This window comes from Oreochromis niloticus, linkage group LG12, assembly GCF_001858045.2.
Source record: "Oreochromis niloticus isolate F11D_XX linkage group LG12, O_niloticus_UMD_NMBU, whole genome shotgun sequence".
Classification (NCBI taxonomy): domain Eukaryota; kingdom Metazoa; phylum Chordata; class Actinopteri; order Cichliformes; family Cichlidae; genus Oreochromis; species Oreochromis niloticus.
In genome coordinates, this window is record NC_031977.2 from 27373326 (window position 1) to 27393224 (window position 19899).

At 36.9% G+C, this 19899-nt stretch overlaps 1 protein-coding gene across 1 annotated transcript; it reads left to right on the top strand.

Moving 5' to 3' along the window:
* The first annotated feature begins 1802 nt into the window (after window positions 1-1802).
* On the top strand, window positions 1803-17224 carry tars1 (threonyl-tRNA synthetase 1). The gene is made up of 19 exons (XM_005459805.2): window positions 1803-1992; window positions 2714-2791; window positions 3118-3308; window positions 4716-4839; window positions 5407-5531; window positions 6286-6403; window positions 6516-6580; window positions 7013-7091; window positions 7321-7467; window positions 8010-8108; window positions 9234-9400; window positions 9978-10140; window positions 11524-11661; window positions 13634-13711; window positions 13796-13896; window positions 15145-15249; window positions 15505-15577; window positions 16392-16506; window positions 16636-17224. The coding sequence occupies exons 1-19, from the start codon at window positions 1933-1935 to the stop codon at window positions 16782-16784; spliced, it is 2175 nt and encodes a 724-aa protein (XP_005459862.1). The 5' UTR covers window positions 1803-1932; the 3' UTR covers window positions 16785-17224.
* The last annotated feature ends 2675 nt before the right edge of the window (window positions 17225-19899 follow it).

Below are 19899 nucleotides of genomic sequence, written 5' to 3' on the forward strand. Positions count from 1 at the left end.
CAAAACAAGCAATGACCCAGAATCAAGATATCACCAAAATTCACCTGTTTATTTCCCTGGTCTCCACAAAAGTCAACATCAAGTCAACAACTTTATTTTCAGAAAAATCTATTCATTCTGCCCACACAGAAGTCACTTTGACTGTTTTGCTGGGGTATTGCTTATTCCAGTCATTATTACCAGTGCTATTACCCAGCAAACTGAGCTCATGTCTTGAACCAGTTCTGGACTTTTAGGCTGCTATCACTAGTTTTGGCCTTTATACCTTACTTTATCTATTACATGAACAAAATAAATGAATAAATAAATAAAACATAGTTATAATAATAATGTTATTCCTTATAATCTGAAGGCCTTGTGACACAATTTAGAGAAATTAAAAATAACAGTAAATTAATAAATCTGAAACTTGCTTATATCTATAGCAATTAGAAAGGTCACATTAAAACACTGATCCCTGTGGTCAGAACATAAGAAAACATTTCACAATGTTCATATTGACCTCATTAGAGTATGCCTTTGTGGTTATAAATTCCACTCTATGGAAAATCATTTTTTGATGCTTTTGTGTGTATGCTCAAATAACAAATGTACAAACCTATTGTAAATGCTTTGAACTGGGTGTTTTCTGCAAAGAAGAATCCACCCTGCTTTATGTTAGAAAAAAAGAAAAGAGTTCAGGAAAGGACAAATGACATCACTATCCTGTCTTGAAATTTTCTTTTTATTGTATTGAATACAAAAGATAAAAGTGCAGAAGAGCAGAACCCATTATGTCTCTGCCTACAATGTTGCATCAGAGTATCTGAGAAAAGTCATCATTTCTCGGATATTCTGATGCAACAATATACATTTATTTCAGTACTCTAAAATCCTTGAAACACAATTAAAGGAAATGGAAATTGCAGTAAATCCATAAATGGAATGTGTGTATGTGGTGCATCACACACTTGAAAACCTAAGATGAATTTAGACTACAGAAATAAGAAAGATCATGTGAAAAATTTTACCAATCACTCCTAGAGTCACAGTGATAATAGTGGCTCATCACAATGTGTTTGTGATGAGCAAACACATTGTTTCGAAATGTTCATAAATTCTATTCTTTGGAAAGTATTTCAGACTTATGTATACACTTAGCTTTGTGTAAATGCCTTGAGCCAGACATTTTGTTTAAATACTTTACTTTAGAAAAACAGTTTGGGGAAGAGCAAATGATGTCATTTTATAAAAAACCATCAACTTTATGTTGTTGAATAAATAAGACATACAAGAACAAAAGAGCAGTCTCAATTATACCCATTATATCTACAAATCTATCTATGTGTTTTTAGTGCACAATGTTGTGTCAGAATTTCCTGATGCAACATTATATACATAGACTATTCTGGTAGTGTGAAGGTTACAGTAAGTCATTAATAAAATGCGAAAAAGGACAGATCATAGTGGCCTCATCACAACGTGTCTTCGTGTGTGTGTGTTTGTGATGCTTCTACATCACATGCTTCATACAAGGTGCACTGGCCAAGTGCATTTCTTGAACCAGTCTCACTGTGGAAAGGGAAACCAACCCTATTTTTTGTTAAAAAAAAAAAAAAAAAAAAAAAGTTCAGAAGAACAACTTAAATCGAAAATCATTAAAAATAAATAAATAAATAACAATCTAGCTTGATATCGTGATATGTGATTGAAATTCCTTATTGAAACACATAAAATGAGGTTTGGCATTAGACTTTTTAATTAATAGACACAAACTTTGAAACAAATATCATGTGTTACATCACCCTCCCCTCACAGGAAGCACCGCCTGCAAGCTTGTATCAGAATATCCGGGCAACGTCATCAATCCTTACCCGGCACCTTGCACCGCTTGCAGTACATATAACTCAGACTTTATCTCTCGGTTTAAAGTGGGATAGCTGTAAACTTCTTATGGCTGAAAAGACTGTCGTGGATAAAATGAGCGAATTACAAGTGGACGAAGGCAAAAAGGTGAGACTTCAGTCTATGTTTTGAGTCATGTAAGGCGGTTTGCAGTTAGCCTAGCCTATCGTTAGGACCATGCTGTCATTTAGCCACTCAGTAAGAACTTTTCGGCTAGCTGGCTTTTATGGGGATTTTTGTGTTGGCTTTACTGAAATTTGTTTATCTTAAGGGAACTAGCGAAATTTTTCCATTATTTCATGTTTGTGTTGTGAACTTTACCACAGCACATTTAGTTAAGTCTATTTGGCTAAGTTGGTTTGGCTAATGTAGCAAATCAATACAAGTACACTAAGGCTTAAGCCGGACTATATTCAGAATTGCGACAGTTTAATATTTCTTTCTATGTTGGTAGGTTCACACACGTCAGACCAGCTTAAGGTATTGAATGACTAGCTTGGGTTCTTCTTCTAAATCGGCGCACCCAAGTGCTTTAAGTAGTTGTAACACAGCAGCTTGTGCAAGGTTTCGTTATGTTTTGATCTTACTGAATATGCTAAAGTAGCAAAGAGAAAGATGTATTTAACATTAATTAATAACCAATATGTATACATTTTTAATTTGCCCAATATTATCTGCATTCGTTACTATTATTAAATGAGCAGTTGGTAGGAGTGCACCTTTTACATTTGCATGGAAACTTTGTCCACGAGACCCTTCAACAAACATGTTTTTCACCTAGTTTCTTTTTATAAAAGTTAAATAATTACATGGTGTGATATGTGTACAGGAAGGAACTGGAAGTGGTAAAGATGGAGGAAAGAAGAAGGGTAAAAATGCTGCTGGAGACTCTGGAGGCAGGGCTGAGGTGAGTTATTATATTGTCAGGAGAGTAATGTTGTTTTGCTATTATTAGATCTTGTTTTTCAAGAACATGAATCATGTACTTGTGTAGATCTGTGTCATCTCAAAGCAACCACCCATTGGTTTCAAGATTGTGTTTTTGTTTTTGTTGTTGCTGTTTTTGTTTTTTTGTAATGACATTAGTACAGTCAAAACACAGATTCCCACACAGATTAGACCTGTTGATTGTTACATAAAAAATAAATACAATTAAAACTGCAGTGAGTGGACAAAAGAAATGACAATGAAAGACTTACTTATCTACTCTCTGTTACTTTTACTTTTTTTCAGCTGTCGCCACAGCCTCAGTACATTGAGGAGCGTCTTACTTTGTACACAAAGCTGAAAGCAGAGCATGATGCTCTGATGGCAGAAAGAGCTGCAAAGGATAGCAAACCTATCAAGGTTACTCTGCCTGATGGAAAGGTTGTTGAGGCCGAGTCCTGGAAGACCACGCCGTATAAGGTGGCCTGTGGCATCAGGTCAGTGCTACCGAATGTATTTTTTCAAAGATGACACCCTTTGTGTAGTTCCTGTAATCATTTTTAGTTTCTAGAGGCTTCACAACTCTAAAGGCAAAATTGGACGCAGCTGGAAATAACACTTGTCAACTTTTGACTGTCTGCTGAAGACAAGAAAATAATGTGGTAAAAAAGCAAAACTTGCTTTGGTTTTGTCGGAATGTTATCCCTTAGTACCCAATGTAAAGTGATTGTAAAAAGGGGTACACATGAACATAAATTTTGGCAGCTACATAACAATCATTAGGGGGGAAAAAAGGATAACCGTGTGTTTGGGGGGGGGGGGGTTTGGTGGTATTGAGGTTTGGGTTTTTTTCCCCATTTCATAATCTTTTTATAGATGACAAATGTCTCAGCCCCAAGACTTAAAAAGTAATTTAAGTATTAGTTTTCTTTAAATTGCACTGGACTGTCAATGGCATTATTAGCACACAGTGTATATCCCTGTCAGTAAAAAAACACATTGTAAGGCCAATATAAATACATTTGGAATGATCAGTTCTCAATGTAAAACAAAAATATTTAGGTTCTGTGTAGGGTGTGTAAATATCAGAATTTACTGGCAGTACACTTCTCATTACTAGTCATAGTGAAACCACCCAATGAAATCCACATATAATGAAACTTAAGTCTTTTAGTCCTGCTTTTCATAATACTGCAAACGTGTACATATTAACTACATCATTAACTATACAAAAAATATTGAGACATGCTTCTTAATTGTTGCATTCATGTGTTTTCACTCAGCCTTTACAAAGATTTGTGGGAGGAAACAAATGTTCTAGTTAGCTCATTAAATTTGAGTGTGATACTGTTGCAATAAGATTGTTCATGAAATTTCTTCCCTCTGAGATATTCGACTATCAACTGTGCCATTAAGTGGCAGAGCACGTAAAATTACAGACTGGGGTCACAGAGTGCTGAGGTGCATAAAGGTTAACAACATACTGTTGATTCAGTAACTGCAGAGCCCAAAGCTTCCTCTGGAATTAACATCATCACCAGGAGCTTCCTAGATTGGGTTTTCATGGCAGCTTCTGTAGTTTTGTGTAGGTGGCCCAGTACTTTTTGTAGTATGTCATTTAATATAAAAGTTTGCATTTCATCATATTTGTCTGACGTAACCCATATAATGATAAAATATGTGATGTTTTTGTCCTCTTGTTGGCCATTTCTCAATAAGGTAGAGCAGGAATTCTGCTAATCACAAGGGTATGGCAGAGCTATTCCCAAACTCCCTGTCCACATGTCTGAGTGTGAGAAAATAAAAGGCAAATTGTGTTGTGCTACGTAACTCCAGGCATTTGCCATTTTATTTCTGTGTCTGCACATTATTGTGATGTAGAATATTTGTGTCTTGTGGTTCAGTCAAGGCCTTGCTGACAACACGGTGATTGCCAAAGTAAACAATAGTGTATGGGACCTGGACAGACCTTTAGAAGAAGACTGCAGCCTTCAGTTGCTCAAGTTTGATGATGAGGAAGCTCAAGCTGTAAGTCAGATTTTTTTTTTTTTTCTCTTCTCTCCCCCTGTGTACTACATAGTTTAGAAGCATAGTATTGGAAATTCATTCTCAACATCTTCTGGATACACAGTGTCATGCTCGTTAAACATCAAAGCTTCAGTTACCTTTTACTTTTGCTTTGTAAAAGCCATATTTATATACTTGCAAATCTTCTTTTTTTCTTTTTACACAGGTGTTTTGTTTTCAAAGTATGTAGTTAAAGCCTCAGTTCTGAGTGTATCAATTTAAAATGTGCATTTTTTGTTTTGTCTTCTTTGTGCTTTTCCTTAGAATTCAATGACTGGTGTTCTTGGTGTGAATTTGATACGCAGTGTCACTAGTTCCTTGTTTCTAAACTGGTTTTGTAATACTGGCTTCATTCTTTTGTATTGTCAGCGTTTGGAAAAACAAGTCACTTTTTCTCTGCTCTTTGTCTTTAACAAGGAATCTGTTCAGTGTCACAACCTTGACATTTCCCCTTAAAAGTCTTAGTAACACAAAGGGTGTGAATACTCCTGTTTTCTAAATTTGCCAAAACTTCTTTATTTTCATTAGGTTTACTGGCACTCCAGTGCTCATATCATGGGTGAAGCAATGGAAAGGGTGTATGGGGGCTGCCTCTGCTACGGTCCCCCTATCGAGAATGGCTTCTACTATGACATGTTCCTAGAAAACAATGAGTGAGTTTCGTATGCTCTAAGTTCAGAGTTTCTGTCTAATTAGTGGTGTTAGTCTGCATCCAGTGATATTTTTGGTCTGTACCTCAGGGCTTAGCAGCTGTCAATCTGGTTTACTGTCTTCAGACCAGAAGCAAGCACAAAACAGACAGATTGTAACTACACTAATACTGTCTAGCTGGGGCTATGTGTGGGGACTGAAAAACATCTTTCTACATATTTCTGTTGGAATAACAAGTCTATTCAAATTAAACAACAAGAAACGACTTAAGGGAAGCTTTGAAAGGGGGATTGAAACACCTTCAGAAATTTCAACAAGTTTTCCTCATAAACAACTTCTTAACTTGACCTTTTTGGATTCACGTCTCTCTGCTTTAGGCTGCAGGAAAGCTTGAGCAGTGCTGTCTAATTAATTCTACAACCTCCTTAATGAAGCCATTTTATGCTAATGGCATTCTTGGAGACTGTTTTCTTTTTTACAAGGATATTTTGACATTGCGTAAGCCCTAAAGCCGAGGACTTTAAAGTAGTTGCCCATCCTTGGATGAGGTTATCTATATTACGAAGACTTAAGAATTATTCTGATGGACAAAAGTCTGTTCTCATGGTTAAATATCTGGTCACATCCACGCTGCCCTTTGGAAAGCGTGGCAGACTAAATTTAGCAGTGGAGGCAGTTTGCATATTAATGTGGGGTTTTAAGTGAGAAAGTGTTCGGTGTGCAGTTCTTGGTGTGATTTCTTGATGTTTTGGACAGGGGTGTATCGAGCAATGACTTCCCCTGTCTGGAGAGTTTGTGCAAGAAAATCATCAAGGAGAAGCAGCCATTTGAGAGGCTCGAGATAAAGAAGGAAACTCTCTTGGAAATGTTCAAGGTATCTTTAAACAACAGCACACGAATATAGAACAAAAATTAAATTGATTTCATAATTTTTTTTTTTTTTTTTTTTTTTTTTTTTTTTTAACACAATCTTTTGTTTTTTCTAGTACAACAAGTTTAAGTGCCGCATTCTGAATGAGAAAGTCACCACACCTACTACCACAGTCTACAGGTGGGTCAGTGAATGTACTAGTATTCTGGTGATATATTCTTTTTTTCTTTGTTTGTTTGTTAATCTCAAGCAAATTGAATCAAAAACCAGAAGCAGCTTATTACTGGTGCCTCAGACCTCAACTATCATCCAAAACTATTTTTAAAAAATACTGTAATGTGACTATGATATGACTATATATTATTTATTTATCTTTGAAAGAGATATTGATTTAAACTACTTAATTGGTTCAAGATGCTGTGGTTTTTTGTTTTTTTTTTTATTTCCAAGAATAAATCTTTATATATTTTCTTTAGTTTTTTCTGTCACAGACTGGGTAGACATTTCGGTGCTACGTTCAAAACACAACTGGTTCTCCTATCAGTATTTATTTTAAATATACAACAAAACAGCTGAGTAAGTGAACTAAAGTTACAATATTTTCCATTTCAGATGTGGTCCCTTAATTGATTTATGCCGGGGACCCCATGTGAGACACACTGGAAAAATCAAGGCACTCAAGATACACAAGGTTAGACTTTTTGCTATCAGCCGTGGAAATTTATTGAACAAACTTGCAGTTAACTATATATGTGGATATAAGAGAGATTTAAAATACTGGAGTCTGTGTCCTGAATGTCTGGCTGTAAGCACATTTGTCCCTATTTTTAGAGCAGAGTTACCCTTTGTTTTATCCCCAAGGGATTTGATGGACCCAAAAGAATGATGAAAAAGCTTACGTACTCCCTTTTGTGTGCTAGAATTCATCCACATACTGGGAGGGAAAGGCGGACATGGAAACCCTCCAGAGGATCTATGGAATCTCCTTTCCTGACCCCAAAATGCTTAAAGACTGGGAAAAGTTTCAGGAGGAGGCCAAGAACAGAGATCACCGCAAACTGGGCCGGGTAAGAATTGAAATGTAAATGAGCTGTGAGTTAGGAAAATGGTCTCTTACAGGTTTCATTGTTCTCAGTCTCTTGGTATTGCAATTGAAAGAAAATGTGAAATGTACAGAGTAAAGTACTCAAACTAGTTTTTGAACAGTGTGAAAACATGTATGATCTTTAAATCGGTTAATAGCATGTGTAATACCTGTTTTGTTTTGTTTATTTATATATATACGTTTTATTTTGTGAATTGTTTGGTAAGCTCATAAACTGATTGTCACATACTGACATTAATATAGCATGACTGAAAAATATCCATGAAGTAGATTTTAGTTTGCTGCTTATTGAAAGCTAACCCATAATAGTCAGCCCAGAGTGTAGGGTGATGTAGCCATATTTTCAGTGTGATGAAGGCGTGGAAAAGGGCACATACCTAGACAAACCCTATTTAAAGCTTAAGTATGTCATGAGGTGTCTTCAAATTAAAACCAGTGTGACTTGTTTGGTGGCTCTTTTTAATTTTCTGTCTCTAACAAACCTTATTTTATTTTTACATTCAGGAGCAGGACCTGTTCTTCTTCCATGACCTAAGTCCAGGGAGCTGCTTTTTCCTGCCTAAGGGAGCGTTCGTCTACAACACCCTGATTGAGTTCATCAGAGTAAGGCTGAGTTGTCAGACCCACTGATAATTACTGTGATCTAACACTGAGCTTGGAGATGTAGAAAAAGAGAAGGTATTAGGCAGAAAGTTTACTTTTGCAGGAAGAAGTAGTTCTGCGATGATGAAAATGGCTTTATAATGCACACAAGAAAAAAACTCTCCAATTTAAGCCATGTGTCATATACTTTAATACAGAGAACTAAAAAAGGATTGGTAATGTTTTGATAATACAGCATTAAATCAGTGTCTTAAGCAAAGGGCAAATGAATAGGAAAATAATTCATGTTTTCTTTCCACACCAGTAATGCTGTAAATGGAAGCTGACACATCCAATTTATGCTTATTTAATAAAATATTGTTTTGGCCAGGTAATAGAAAAGCATTGCTCAATGTGATGTTTACCTTCTGACACACAAATTCACTTATGAATCTCAGAAGAGCTTATTATTATCCAACATTTATTTAAGATATATTGAAACACTGACAGCATTAAAGGAAAGCTTTATTTACACCTGTTCTATTATACAGACACATAAAAGTCAATCTTTTTCAAAGCATTTATTTTCCTGGGTTTCCAGTCAGTGCAGTCATAATAGAAAACACATTCAAGGCAATTTCACTTAAATAGATTTCTGACTGAGCAGATTTGGCGTAATGAGATTTGTTTTGTTCAGAAAACAAAAAAATGGTTCTGCGTTCTGCTTTTACAAACAACAAAACACCAAACACATATCAGCAGATATCAAGAGTTAAAATAAATGACAAATTATTTTATAGTATCATCTGTCTTTCTGATTTGAACAAACCAATCAGCTCAAGGTGAATTAAAGCAATACAAAAGTGAATACCCTTATATTTCAGTTTTTCCCCAAAATCTTCATAATATATGAACAAACAGGAGAATGCAAATATGCAGCAGTATAAACATGTCCCAGTGTTTGCTTGCAAAGTTGTTTACCATTTTATTTATGCATACGTCCCTTATTAGAGAGTCTCCAGGTGTTGACAGAAACCACTTCAGCCAGTTGTTTGTAGAGGTGATGGATACACAGAATTATGAAGCTGAGCTTTTTGGAACAATTTGTAACACTTTGTGAGAAAACATTGTCATGTTCATTGCCAGAGTGAGTACAGGAAGAGGGGCTTCCAGGAGGTTGTGACTCCCAATATCTACAACAGCAAACTCTGGCAGACATCTGGGCATTGGCAGCACTACAGCGAGAACATGTTCTCCTTCGAGGTTGAAAAGGAGATCTTCGCTCTCAAGCCCATGAACTGCCCTGGACACTGGTGAGACTTCTGTTTCCTCACAATCAGAGTTGTTGTCAGGTATAGTTTTAGTTTTAAAGGGCAGCTACAAAAGAAAGAGTAAGAGAAAAACACTCCTTTTCATGCACAGTGTAGCAAGTGTTGCCTATAGTGTGAAATATTTATTTTTTAATACTTGTAATCAGAAATGACTTCTTGTTGGAGGAAGAACTGTGTATTACATACATGTCCATTACCATTAAATTAACTCGGACTGCTGTCACAAAAGAAAATGCTTGTCAGCCAGTTCAGCTTTTCAGTTGTTGGCATAGGACACTCGCTGCTGCATTGCAGTGCAAAGAAGCAGACTGCAGCTATTTGTGTTCACATCTTTTATCTCTTCCCACTTTTTCAGTCTTTTGGCTATCCACAAAGATGACCTCTTTGAAAATCACACTGTAATCAAAATTGATCTTCAAAGTGTTGAATATCAGTTAAATCAAATATTACACTCAGGTTTTCACAGCAGAGCAATTTTTAGGTATTGTGATTACTCTAGGTAGAAGTTGGCAGTTGCATCTTTGTATTTTATACATATGTTTGTTTTGTTTGGCACCAGTTTGATGTTTGATCACCGGCCTCGCTCCTGGAGAGAGCTGCCTCTTCGCATGGCCGACTTTGGTGTCCTGCACAGGAACGAGCTGTCAGGAGCTCTGACTGGCCTCACCCGTGTCCGCCGCTTCCAGCAGGACGATGCTCACATCTTCTGCTCCATGGACCAGGTGAGATGTGCATTGAAATGTGTACAACACACATTTTGGCCTTATATGAGCCCAATGAGACCAGTAAGGATTTTTTTACACTTAAAAATCTGTTTACAGTCTTGGCGTTTCCCAATAGGTATGTGGGGCGAAAAAATTATTTAAAGGATACGTAGGATACTAATTTCCGATTAGTAGAGTAGCTTTGCATCCTACTTCAGTATAATGGATATTTACGCAATACTGGGCTTTTGTGCAGGCTCTCAATGGATGAATGGATGATCGGTTCACTTTAAAGGCAGTTGTTACTGGTTGAGTGCGAAGCCTTCAGTTGAGACTGAAGAAAAGTAAAATAAATCTGTGAGTGTCGCATACACCCCTCCTGAACTGTCAGCAGTTGGGTTTCTTTTAACAAAAAGGAAAATGAAGGTAGAGTAAAAAGACAATACCCCTGACTCTGCTATATCAACCTTTGTTCCCTCCTTTAAAGCATGGCCATGTTCAGTGTTATTTGACTGAAATACTAAATTATTTCATTATTCTTTAGAAAAGGATACCATTCATACCAGTGTAATATTTCAAGTCACATTTATTACTGAAATACTTTCTAAAAATCTTTTGACTTTTTAATACATTTCCAAAGAACGGCACAGTTATAACTGGTGCAAACAAACAATATTTGGAAAGACCAAAAAAGTTTCTTAATTTTTCGGTTCATAAGTCTTATTACAGCAGCCGTGATCACACTGATTAATTTTCTCTTTACCCGTGAAGGCACTGGATTGGATGTTTAATTATTTTGATTGCACTTGTGCACAAATTATTTCATTTTTAATTTTTCTCTTTCATTGCAGCAGCTGGAAAGCACTGCTTGTAGTCGTTTTTGTTTGTTTTTTTGTTGCTGTTTGTGGTGGTGTGGTTTTGTTTTTGTTGTTGTTTTGGTTTGTTTTTTTTCCCAGTTTTTACAATTATGTAAAACAGACTGCAGGAGATATTCTCTTATGTTGCATTTGGCATTAAATTGATAATCAGTGACTTCAGCACATGGTTTACATCTAGTAAGAAAAGAAAGCAATCATTTTCCTTTCAGTTATTCTTATTGTGTTTTGTCCTTCACCTTCAAAGCACTCACTCGTTATTATTTATTTTTTTTAAATTATGATGAAATCTTTGTGGTTGTTCGTTTTTTGGGGGGTTTTTTTGCTGTTTTTTTTGTTTTGTTTTTTTTAAATAAACCAAAAGTTGAGCATCTTATCAAACAAAATAATTAGGGTTTCATTCTCTAGATATCCTAACACAAACAAACATGAAATCAGCAGCAGAAATTAAATTTGTAGCCATGTCCAGATGGATGATGCAAACACTATTGCTTTTTTGTTTTCTTTCTTTTATCACTGACCTCAGATTGAGTCGGAGATCAAGGGATGCCTGGACTTCCTGCGGACTGTTTATGATGTCTTTGGCTTCACTTTTAAACTCAACCTTTCCACGAGACCAGAGAAGTTCCTGGGAGACCCAGAGGTCTGGGACCAAGCAGAGAAGGTATTCAAAAGGCCTCTTGCTTCACTACATATAGAAAATAAGAAGACGCTCAGTCAGTGTCTCACTGGAACATTAAGATTCTGATGTGAGATATTGTTAAGATGGAAGTTCTAGAGCCACTCCACTGACAGCGAATGGAGAAGTGAGACTTGCAGACCCTAAGTACATTTATATTTTAATGAGGTTTTTTTTGTGGACTTGCAATCATGTCTGAAGAAGGGGGGGGGGATAGTTTTTTACGCTTTGAAACCGTCCACGTATTGTTGCTTTAACTGTCTGCTTTTGCTGCCAAATCAAGTTCACAAGTTCTGTATTTTACATCTGTAGTTCGGCTCTAATTTGCTCAGCTTGTCTTTTAAACAAGCATAAACAAATAATAGGAGTGAGTTGGACTGAGTCATAATTAGGCTTTATTGCTTGGTGTTTTGGGTAACAGCATTGCAGCTTTTCATGAATGACATCGAGCATCTCTGCTGGGACAACTTGAATTGTAGGAGATGAATCTGTAGAGACACTGTTAAGTGACAGTTACTAAATGCCACATATATACTGCATTGTTGTTCCTGCAGCACTAGTCCATGAAGGACATAAAGTGTTTATTTGTCTGGCAAGCCTTTGCTGGCTGCCTTTGAATGGTTGAAAAAGTTTGTTGACTGATGTAAAGCATATGTTGAATTTAACTTTCACACAGCCTTTACTCTTCTCTTTATCTGATTGTAGAGGTATTTTATTTCAGCAGTCAGATAACTATTTCATCTGCACATTGCCACACTTGATTCATGCCACAAGATGTTCAATTATGTTTTCCTCTAAGTGTTTTTTTTTTTTTTTTAAACTCTGTTGGAAACTCTCATCTTGCAGAATAAGCTGATACATTTTGTACCTTGTTGTCACCACTTCATTGATTTTTATCATGATTGTTTTGTTTTTTGGTGGTGGCGGGTTTGTCATTATAATCTAGTGCAGTCTTCTTGGTGGCGGTTCAAGATACATCCTCTGTTTTTTTTTTTATAACGGAAAATGTTCAAATGTTTCAAACCCATGAGCCACTCGAAAAAACGGTTTACATTTTTGGTCTCAGGCACTGATAAATTACCATGAACTGTAGCTACACTCATCCTTGAATAGATAGAACATAATAGCAGGGTAAAAGAAGAGAAAAGCATACTTACTCTTTATTACTGGCTCTGTCTGCCCTTCTGTTTTTCAATTTATGGGTATTGTATAAACCTGAAAGAGTTCCTTTTCCTTTCTGCTCCCTTTTTACAGTCACTGGTGTCATCCTTCAGTTCTCAGTCCTTCCGTTTTTAATTTAATTTTCAAGCATATCTTTTGTCTGCTGGGAGAAAAGCATTACTGATGGAAGTTATTTTTAGGCTATTTCATTATCAATAAATTGATTGGTTACAGTTACTATTAAAGTTTTAAAGACTATGTAGTTTGCTGATAAGTAGCACACTACAAATATAATTCAAATGCTACAGTATAAAAATTAAATGTACTGTATCTTAGTGACTGCACATGTTAATTATGGCCTGCCGCTATCTTTTTCTAATTAACAGTTAGTCACAGTTCTTAGAATAGAAATAAAAGCCATAAAAAATATCAGCCTGCAAGTTGAACAGCTGTCTTACTTAACCTGTCATCTGAGGAAAACACTCTTTTTAAATGCAGCACTGACTTTTAATGATTAATGTGTGCCACACAAAGGTGGAAAATTATACACACAAAAGTGACTGGGGAACTTGGCATCGTGCTTGGAAGAGAACTGCTGCATATTTCCCTCAGCTCGTTAATTCCCACAAGCAACCATAAAATATTATTGAGACGTTAGCATTTCTCAGTTCAGTGATTAGTTCCTGATGAAGAAAAGGTCAGGTCTAAAGGAGGAGCCTTGCTTAACACCTCTGTTTACCTGCACGTTTGTCAGAAACTGACATGGTAACAAAGCCGTTATTGTTTGTATTTACAGCAACTGGAGAATAGCTTGAATGAATTCGGAGAGAAATGGGTTCTAAACCCAGGTGACGGAGCTTTCTACGGACCCAAGGTGAGCTGTGCGCTGCACTAATGATGTAGCTAAACTGTGAAACTGCAGAAGGGTCGCTTTTGATCACAAGTGTTTTGTCTGCAGATCGACATTCAGATCAAGGATGCCATTGGTCGATACCATCAGTGCGCTACTATTCAGCTCGATTTCCAGCTCCCAATCCGCTTTAACCTCACATTTGTCAGGTAACTACAAGTTTTATATGTTGGGGAATTAATTTTATGGCTTATGGGATAAGCTAAAGTGTCGGTGAGAAAGCAGGAAATCCAGTAACCAAATAGCAATGAGTAATATTCTTAATATGTAAATAAAACACCCCGACTTGGAGACAGTTAACATGTCTGCCAAAAAACCATTACAAAATTATCTGTCTTCATTACAGCTTTATGACAATACCCAGTAATAAAGCTTATAAGTGCAAGACCAACAAAAGAGGAGCACCACCATAGCAATTATCTGTTTCTCTATATAGTGCTTAAAATGTATAAAGTCTAGAAGCAGAGCTCCCCCTAGTCTTTTTCTAACAATAATAAATTATATTTCTAGCAATAACAAAATAGTAGTACTTTCACTTTGCCTCAGTCTGAGAACACCTCAAACAGCTTCTGTCATTGTCTGTACAGCAGGAAGGAACAGCCAAGAATTACAGCTGTCACAGGTGATGAGCTCAGAAGTGACAGGAAATTCAGAGCTTCGTGCGACTGGCAATGTCAGTCTATGACCTATAAATGTGATTTTCACTTATTACCATAGTTCATGTGTGCAATATGATCATACTCACGTACACAGTAATGCGTACTCTTTTCCATTAATGGCATTTTAGGGAAATTTTACCAGTTATGCAAGTCTCGCCTATTATTACACATCTCACAATTCAGGTCATATTGTAGTCTTTTCAAACTGTCTTTAATTGGTCATTTTTTTCACTGTTGTTGCATCACTTCATAAACTGTTTGAATTACATTAGGTGATGTTTGTCAGTCGCTAATTAAATGATCTGTTGCCTTGAAAATTCGCCTTGGTAAATAATTAACCTGTAAAGCATAATTGAAAGTATTAGTAGAAGCTGGCAGTTTGAGTTTGAGTTTTACACATCATCTTGTTGCATGAGTGCCATCTTTCACAAAAGGGTAGTGACTGCATGAAAATTAATTTAGATGTTTTATTTCTGTCTGGGGGGAGGTGAATAAAGTGACATCACAATATAAATATGAGAACTAGATAAAAGACTCTCTAGTAATTAAATAGCATAAGCTGTCCTCACCTGTGTGTTAATTGGCCCTCCATCATTTTCTATTGATTGCTTTGTGTAAGTCCCTCACTTAAAACAAACATAAGTCTGAGTTTTGTCCTGTATAGATGGTTGTGTTTGCTGAGGTGAAAATTTCCCTTGATGTAATTTTTTTTTTTTTCCTTTCCAACAACTTTTGTAGCCATGATGGTGACGACAAGAAGAGACCTGTGATCATCCACAGAGCAATCCTGGGATCAGTAGAGAGGATGATCGCTATTCTCACTGAAAACTACGGGGGCAAATGGTTTGTAAGCAATCAGTTTAAAAAGGTTGATTTGTGAAGTAGCACCATTCTTGATTTTGACATTTTTGGTTTATTGCTGTTCTTTCAGACTGTTCGCATGATTTCTTGATTAATGAGCTAGAAATGGAAGCATGACAGCTCAGTTGGGGGGGGGGGTGACATTTTTTTTTTACACGGGTTTCTGGCAGACGGGCAGGTTTCTGGCCTGTTTTTTTAATAATCAGCTAAATGCAAATATGTCCTCCTCTGTTTCAGGCCTCTGTGGCTCTCTCCTCGTCAAGTGATGGTCGTACCCGTGGGACCAACCTGTGAAGAGTATGCTGAGAAAGTAAGAACTGACCTTGGCTACTTCCGTATTTACATTTAAAGGACATTACAAACAGCACCCTCAGGCTGTTGAGCACTCTAATTTAACTTTATGCAGATTTTAAAGCCTTTACATTGATATTATGGCTTTGGTTGGATCAATGTATGTTATCACAGACTGCAGTCATTTAAGTACTGCAGTATTTAAGGATCATTAATTCTGTCTCTATTATACTATTGCATGCTTTGCTGAAATTCAGCCTGCTTTGTTGCCTCAGCTTTTAAGTATATAATTTTTTAATATTTCGGAACCAAGTCATGCAGGTTTTCGTGAAGCTGTCACACAATGTTTTATTTAAAATTAAAATGAAAGCAATGCTCTACTATTTAATTAGGATGTTAGTTCATAAATACTAATGGATTTTTCTTCTGAACATTTTTTGTTTTGATTACAATTTAATTATTTGACACTGGCCTACTCATGGAGAGTACAATGTTATCACACCTAATAAAACTGACTATCAGGGCTATGAAAATAAAACTCAGTTTGTATTAATGTTTGTTTAGCTTTTAACATGTGTTGGGGACATTCTGGTTGGATATCGTTGGTGCTAAACACATTTGTAAAGGTGGTCTATAGTCCCAATAATGTAATGGGAAGAGAGAACAGCCCCACAGTCCACTGTGATTGTAATGGTTTCTGTAATATGAACTTTATTCTGTTCAGACTAAAACGTGTAATATCTACAGACTTTTTCTTGTAAGCAAATGAATTCATTTCCAAAACATTCCTGGACTGTTTTAACTGTTTGTTTTTTCTCTCATTAATGTGGCAGGTCAAGCAGGAATTCCACAGCAGCGGCCTCATGACTGACGTGGATCTCGACCCCAGCTGCACCCTGAACAAAAAGATCAGAAATGCACAGTTGGCGCAGTATAACTTCATCCTGGGTCAGTGGCAACACACATTTGTTTCAGTCATGTCTGTTATTCCTATCCTTATCGCTTTCTCACTGACCATCTAGATATTGATTTTCCTTCTCTCCCTTTTTGTCTTTGCATGTTTCCCTGTTTGGAAAGTGGTGGGAGAGAAGGAGAAGACAAGCAACACAGTGAACGTACGCACCCGAGACAACAAAGTCCACGGCGAGCACAGTGTGGAGGAGTGCATCAAGCGCCTCAAACAGCTCAAGACCTCCAGGTGTCGGAACGCCGAAGAGGAATTCTAAGAAATCAAAAGACAGTTCCTTGAGTAACATGATGGTAAAAGGTTGAAATATGTTTTTGATGGGGAATAAAACTGCCTTCAATGTTTTGTCTTTGCTCTTAAATGATTTTTCCATTACAACAATTGTCTTTTTTCTGGTATCTTCCTTTTGCTATTTCATTTCACCGTTTTCAGTTGTCAAATCACATCGTTAGTATAATTTTCCCTATTCATTGTTCTTAGACAAAATCCAGCTAGTAGGACTGTAATGTGGGGATGTCTTTGAAAGGTTTTCAGAACACTGCTATGAATAAAACCAGAGAACATTTTCCAAATGTAATGAAAAGAAGAGGATGAAATGGCTTGTACCTCAACTGTCAGTGTGTATCACTCATTATTTCTTCAGGGAATTGTACTTTAGTTACAATTTTGATAATTAAATCAAATATCCTTGACAGCTGTGCCCTGTGGGTTTGTTTGTTTTTTTTTTTTAAATAATGTGGGAGGTATTGTAGAAGCAGATTGTTGTTGGCCCAACAGTCACCCAGAAAATGTACAAATTAGACAAGTTTGAGTTCAGAAAAGTAAAAAAAAAAAAAAAAAGATCCAGCACAAAGTTACAAGTCAACAAGAATCTAAATTTCAAAGCTGAAATGAGATGGCTGAGGATGATGGTGGGGTGGAAGTACGGAGATTGTAAAGGGAAAGTATCCATGTGTTAAAACTAGATCCTTATCACCATCCTCCACTCGTGCATCATACTTTAAGACGGGAATCAGCAGTGTGCTGGCAGGTACACACCTGATGCTATTTATTACACGCTTGCCGAGCTTTGAGACCATTTACTGTGCCTGTCTGTGCTGTTAGACTAAAGCATGAGTGAAGGAGTTTTATTTAAACACTGGGAAATGCTTCCAGTTACCTATAACCAGTGTGATAATACATGCAGAGAGGATTAAACAAATAAATGTCACTTCTGCACTTTCACTGCATGTTGATTGTGTTTGCTGCACAATCTGTATTGCACCCAACTTGAGTTTTGGGATCATTATTATTCCGGCCACTAGTGGGTGCCATATCTGTGTTTTACTTACACAGCTGGAACAGACAAATGAAGACTTGTCTAAAAGTATGTGCTTTGTATCAATCCCAAAGTATTTCAATTGTAGAAAAAGTGGCACCAAACATTATGCACAATAATCTAAAAATACTTTCATTAACCGTTGCATTTATTTGTTCACTTAGATTTTGTGTTTATGAAGTACTTAACAGGTTTAGCATTTGCCCTTCTTCCAGGAATGAATGTAACTGTTCCTTTGTTTTATTTGGGGGAAAAAATGCTTAAGTCATACAAACATTTTAATTTAAGTTGGAAATAAAGCATGCACTAAAGTTAGAGTGAACGATGGTCTCATACTTGCAGAAGAGGTGGGCAAACTCTGAATACAGGCCAAAGAAAACATTTAATTTGGCTGCTCCACAAGTTGAAGGTAATTAAAATGTGAGAGAAGCCATAAGTTATTTTGGCCGATTTAGACTTTCAGCACCAAATAAAATATGTTCACAGGCTATATTTCTTGTGTAGAGCTTAATTTCATACTTCATGCACACTGATTGTTTAAATATCTGTTTTTTGTATATCCATTTTCTAAGTGTAAATGCATGAAAAGGGTCCTGTGTGTTCTGTGCAAACACAGTCTTGGCCATGACATAGTAGTTATGAATTATTAGTATTTGTTTTCATCTCTCCAAGGTGAGATAGGAGGAAAAAATACAACAAAGAAATCAGAGGATAAGGAAAAAAAAAGTGTGTCTGTGTAAAGGCACCCTCCTATCAAATCTGACCACAAGGGGGAACAGCTGAACCAGGATCTCGTGGGGGGTGAAAGGGAAGGGGTCTAATGTCAGTGGAGTGTGGGAGAGAAAAACATTTTGATAAGGGGTTAATGAAAAAGTCAATGGAGTAGAAGAGTGTCAACAGACAGAGCGAGACAGCTAGAAATCTCTGGGGATGCAGCTCGGCTGTTGACTCTCAGCTTGCCTGTGAATCCTCGCTCCCTCTTGGATCCTTCCTGTATGCTTCACTGACGACCTGGCCATGAAGGGTCACAATGCTTCACTGAACTGAGCAAACTTTTCTTTCTCATGCCATGCATGCATTTTAAGCTATTGATTCACATACTTAAAGGTCCCACTGCTGCTCTTTCCCTAGATAATAAAGTGATTCTATGAAAACCTTACAAGTGGTCTTATTATACAGTACTGTTTTAATACTTATTTTTTATTTTAAGGGTCCTGAAGTATTGTTTGATTATCATGTTTCAAAAATGATAAAATTCTCAAATTAATTATTTGAGAAGATAAAATCACATTTAGCCAGCAATGTGATGCTCAGACTTGGCACTGCTTAACAAACTGTGATGTATTCAAAGTTGAGCTGGCTTCAGCTGTTTTCACTGCTGCAAAGACATGATGATTTCAACCTTCATAGGCTCCTATGTTCACACACATACACACTCAAGTCTGTCCACTAGACTAGAGCAACACTTCAACACCGAGTGTGTGACAAAGTAGGGAGCACACACTGTATATAAAACATGGGCATCTGCTTCTTGAACCCAAATGTCACAAGTGCAGAGTAGATGTGACACAGAGGGATGCTGCATGCTCATACATAAAGAATTGTTACAGTTTTTTCTGAATGCTTAAACCCTAACTGTGATTTCCATAGCACAATTTCTAAAACTATTAATACTTGTAGCAAAACCACTCACTGAGTTTGCAAAACTAAAAGCACAAACACTGCTTTGCACTCAGTTTGCCATTTTGTAACACACACTTTGCAAAACTGTAGACACAACTCACTGCTTACACTCAATTACCAAATTTCCAACACACTCCTAGCAAAATTATACACATGTATGGCTATCATTAACACTATTTTGCCAACTGTCTGGCACACTTTCACATGTGAAAACTGTCTTAGATAATTAGTCCACTTTGCAATCAGCCTAAGCACTATAAACAGGCCACAGGTAAGCTGTCTATGTGGAGTACAATGGAAGGAGCAGCAAGAGTGAGAAGAGTGAGAATCAGAGGAGGCCGAGGGAGAGGACGTGGAGGTGAAGAAGTTGGAG

What these genes read in the sequence shown, in the direction of transcription:
- tars1 (XM_005459805.2), top strand. Translation starts at nt 1,933, where the DNA reads ATGGCTGAAAAGACTGTCGTGGATAAAATGAGCGAATTACAAGTGGAC. An exon ending in CCTACTACCACAGTCTACAG is followed by an intron (nt 6,581 to 7,012) that starts GTGGGTCAGTGA and finishes TTTCCATTTCAG; the next exon opens with ATGTGGTCCCTTAATTGATT. An exon ending in TCTGGGACCAAGCAGAGAAG is followed by an intron (nt 11,662 to 13,633) that starts GTATTCAAAAGG and finishes TTGTATTTACAG; the next exon opens with CAACTGGAGAATAGCTTGAA.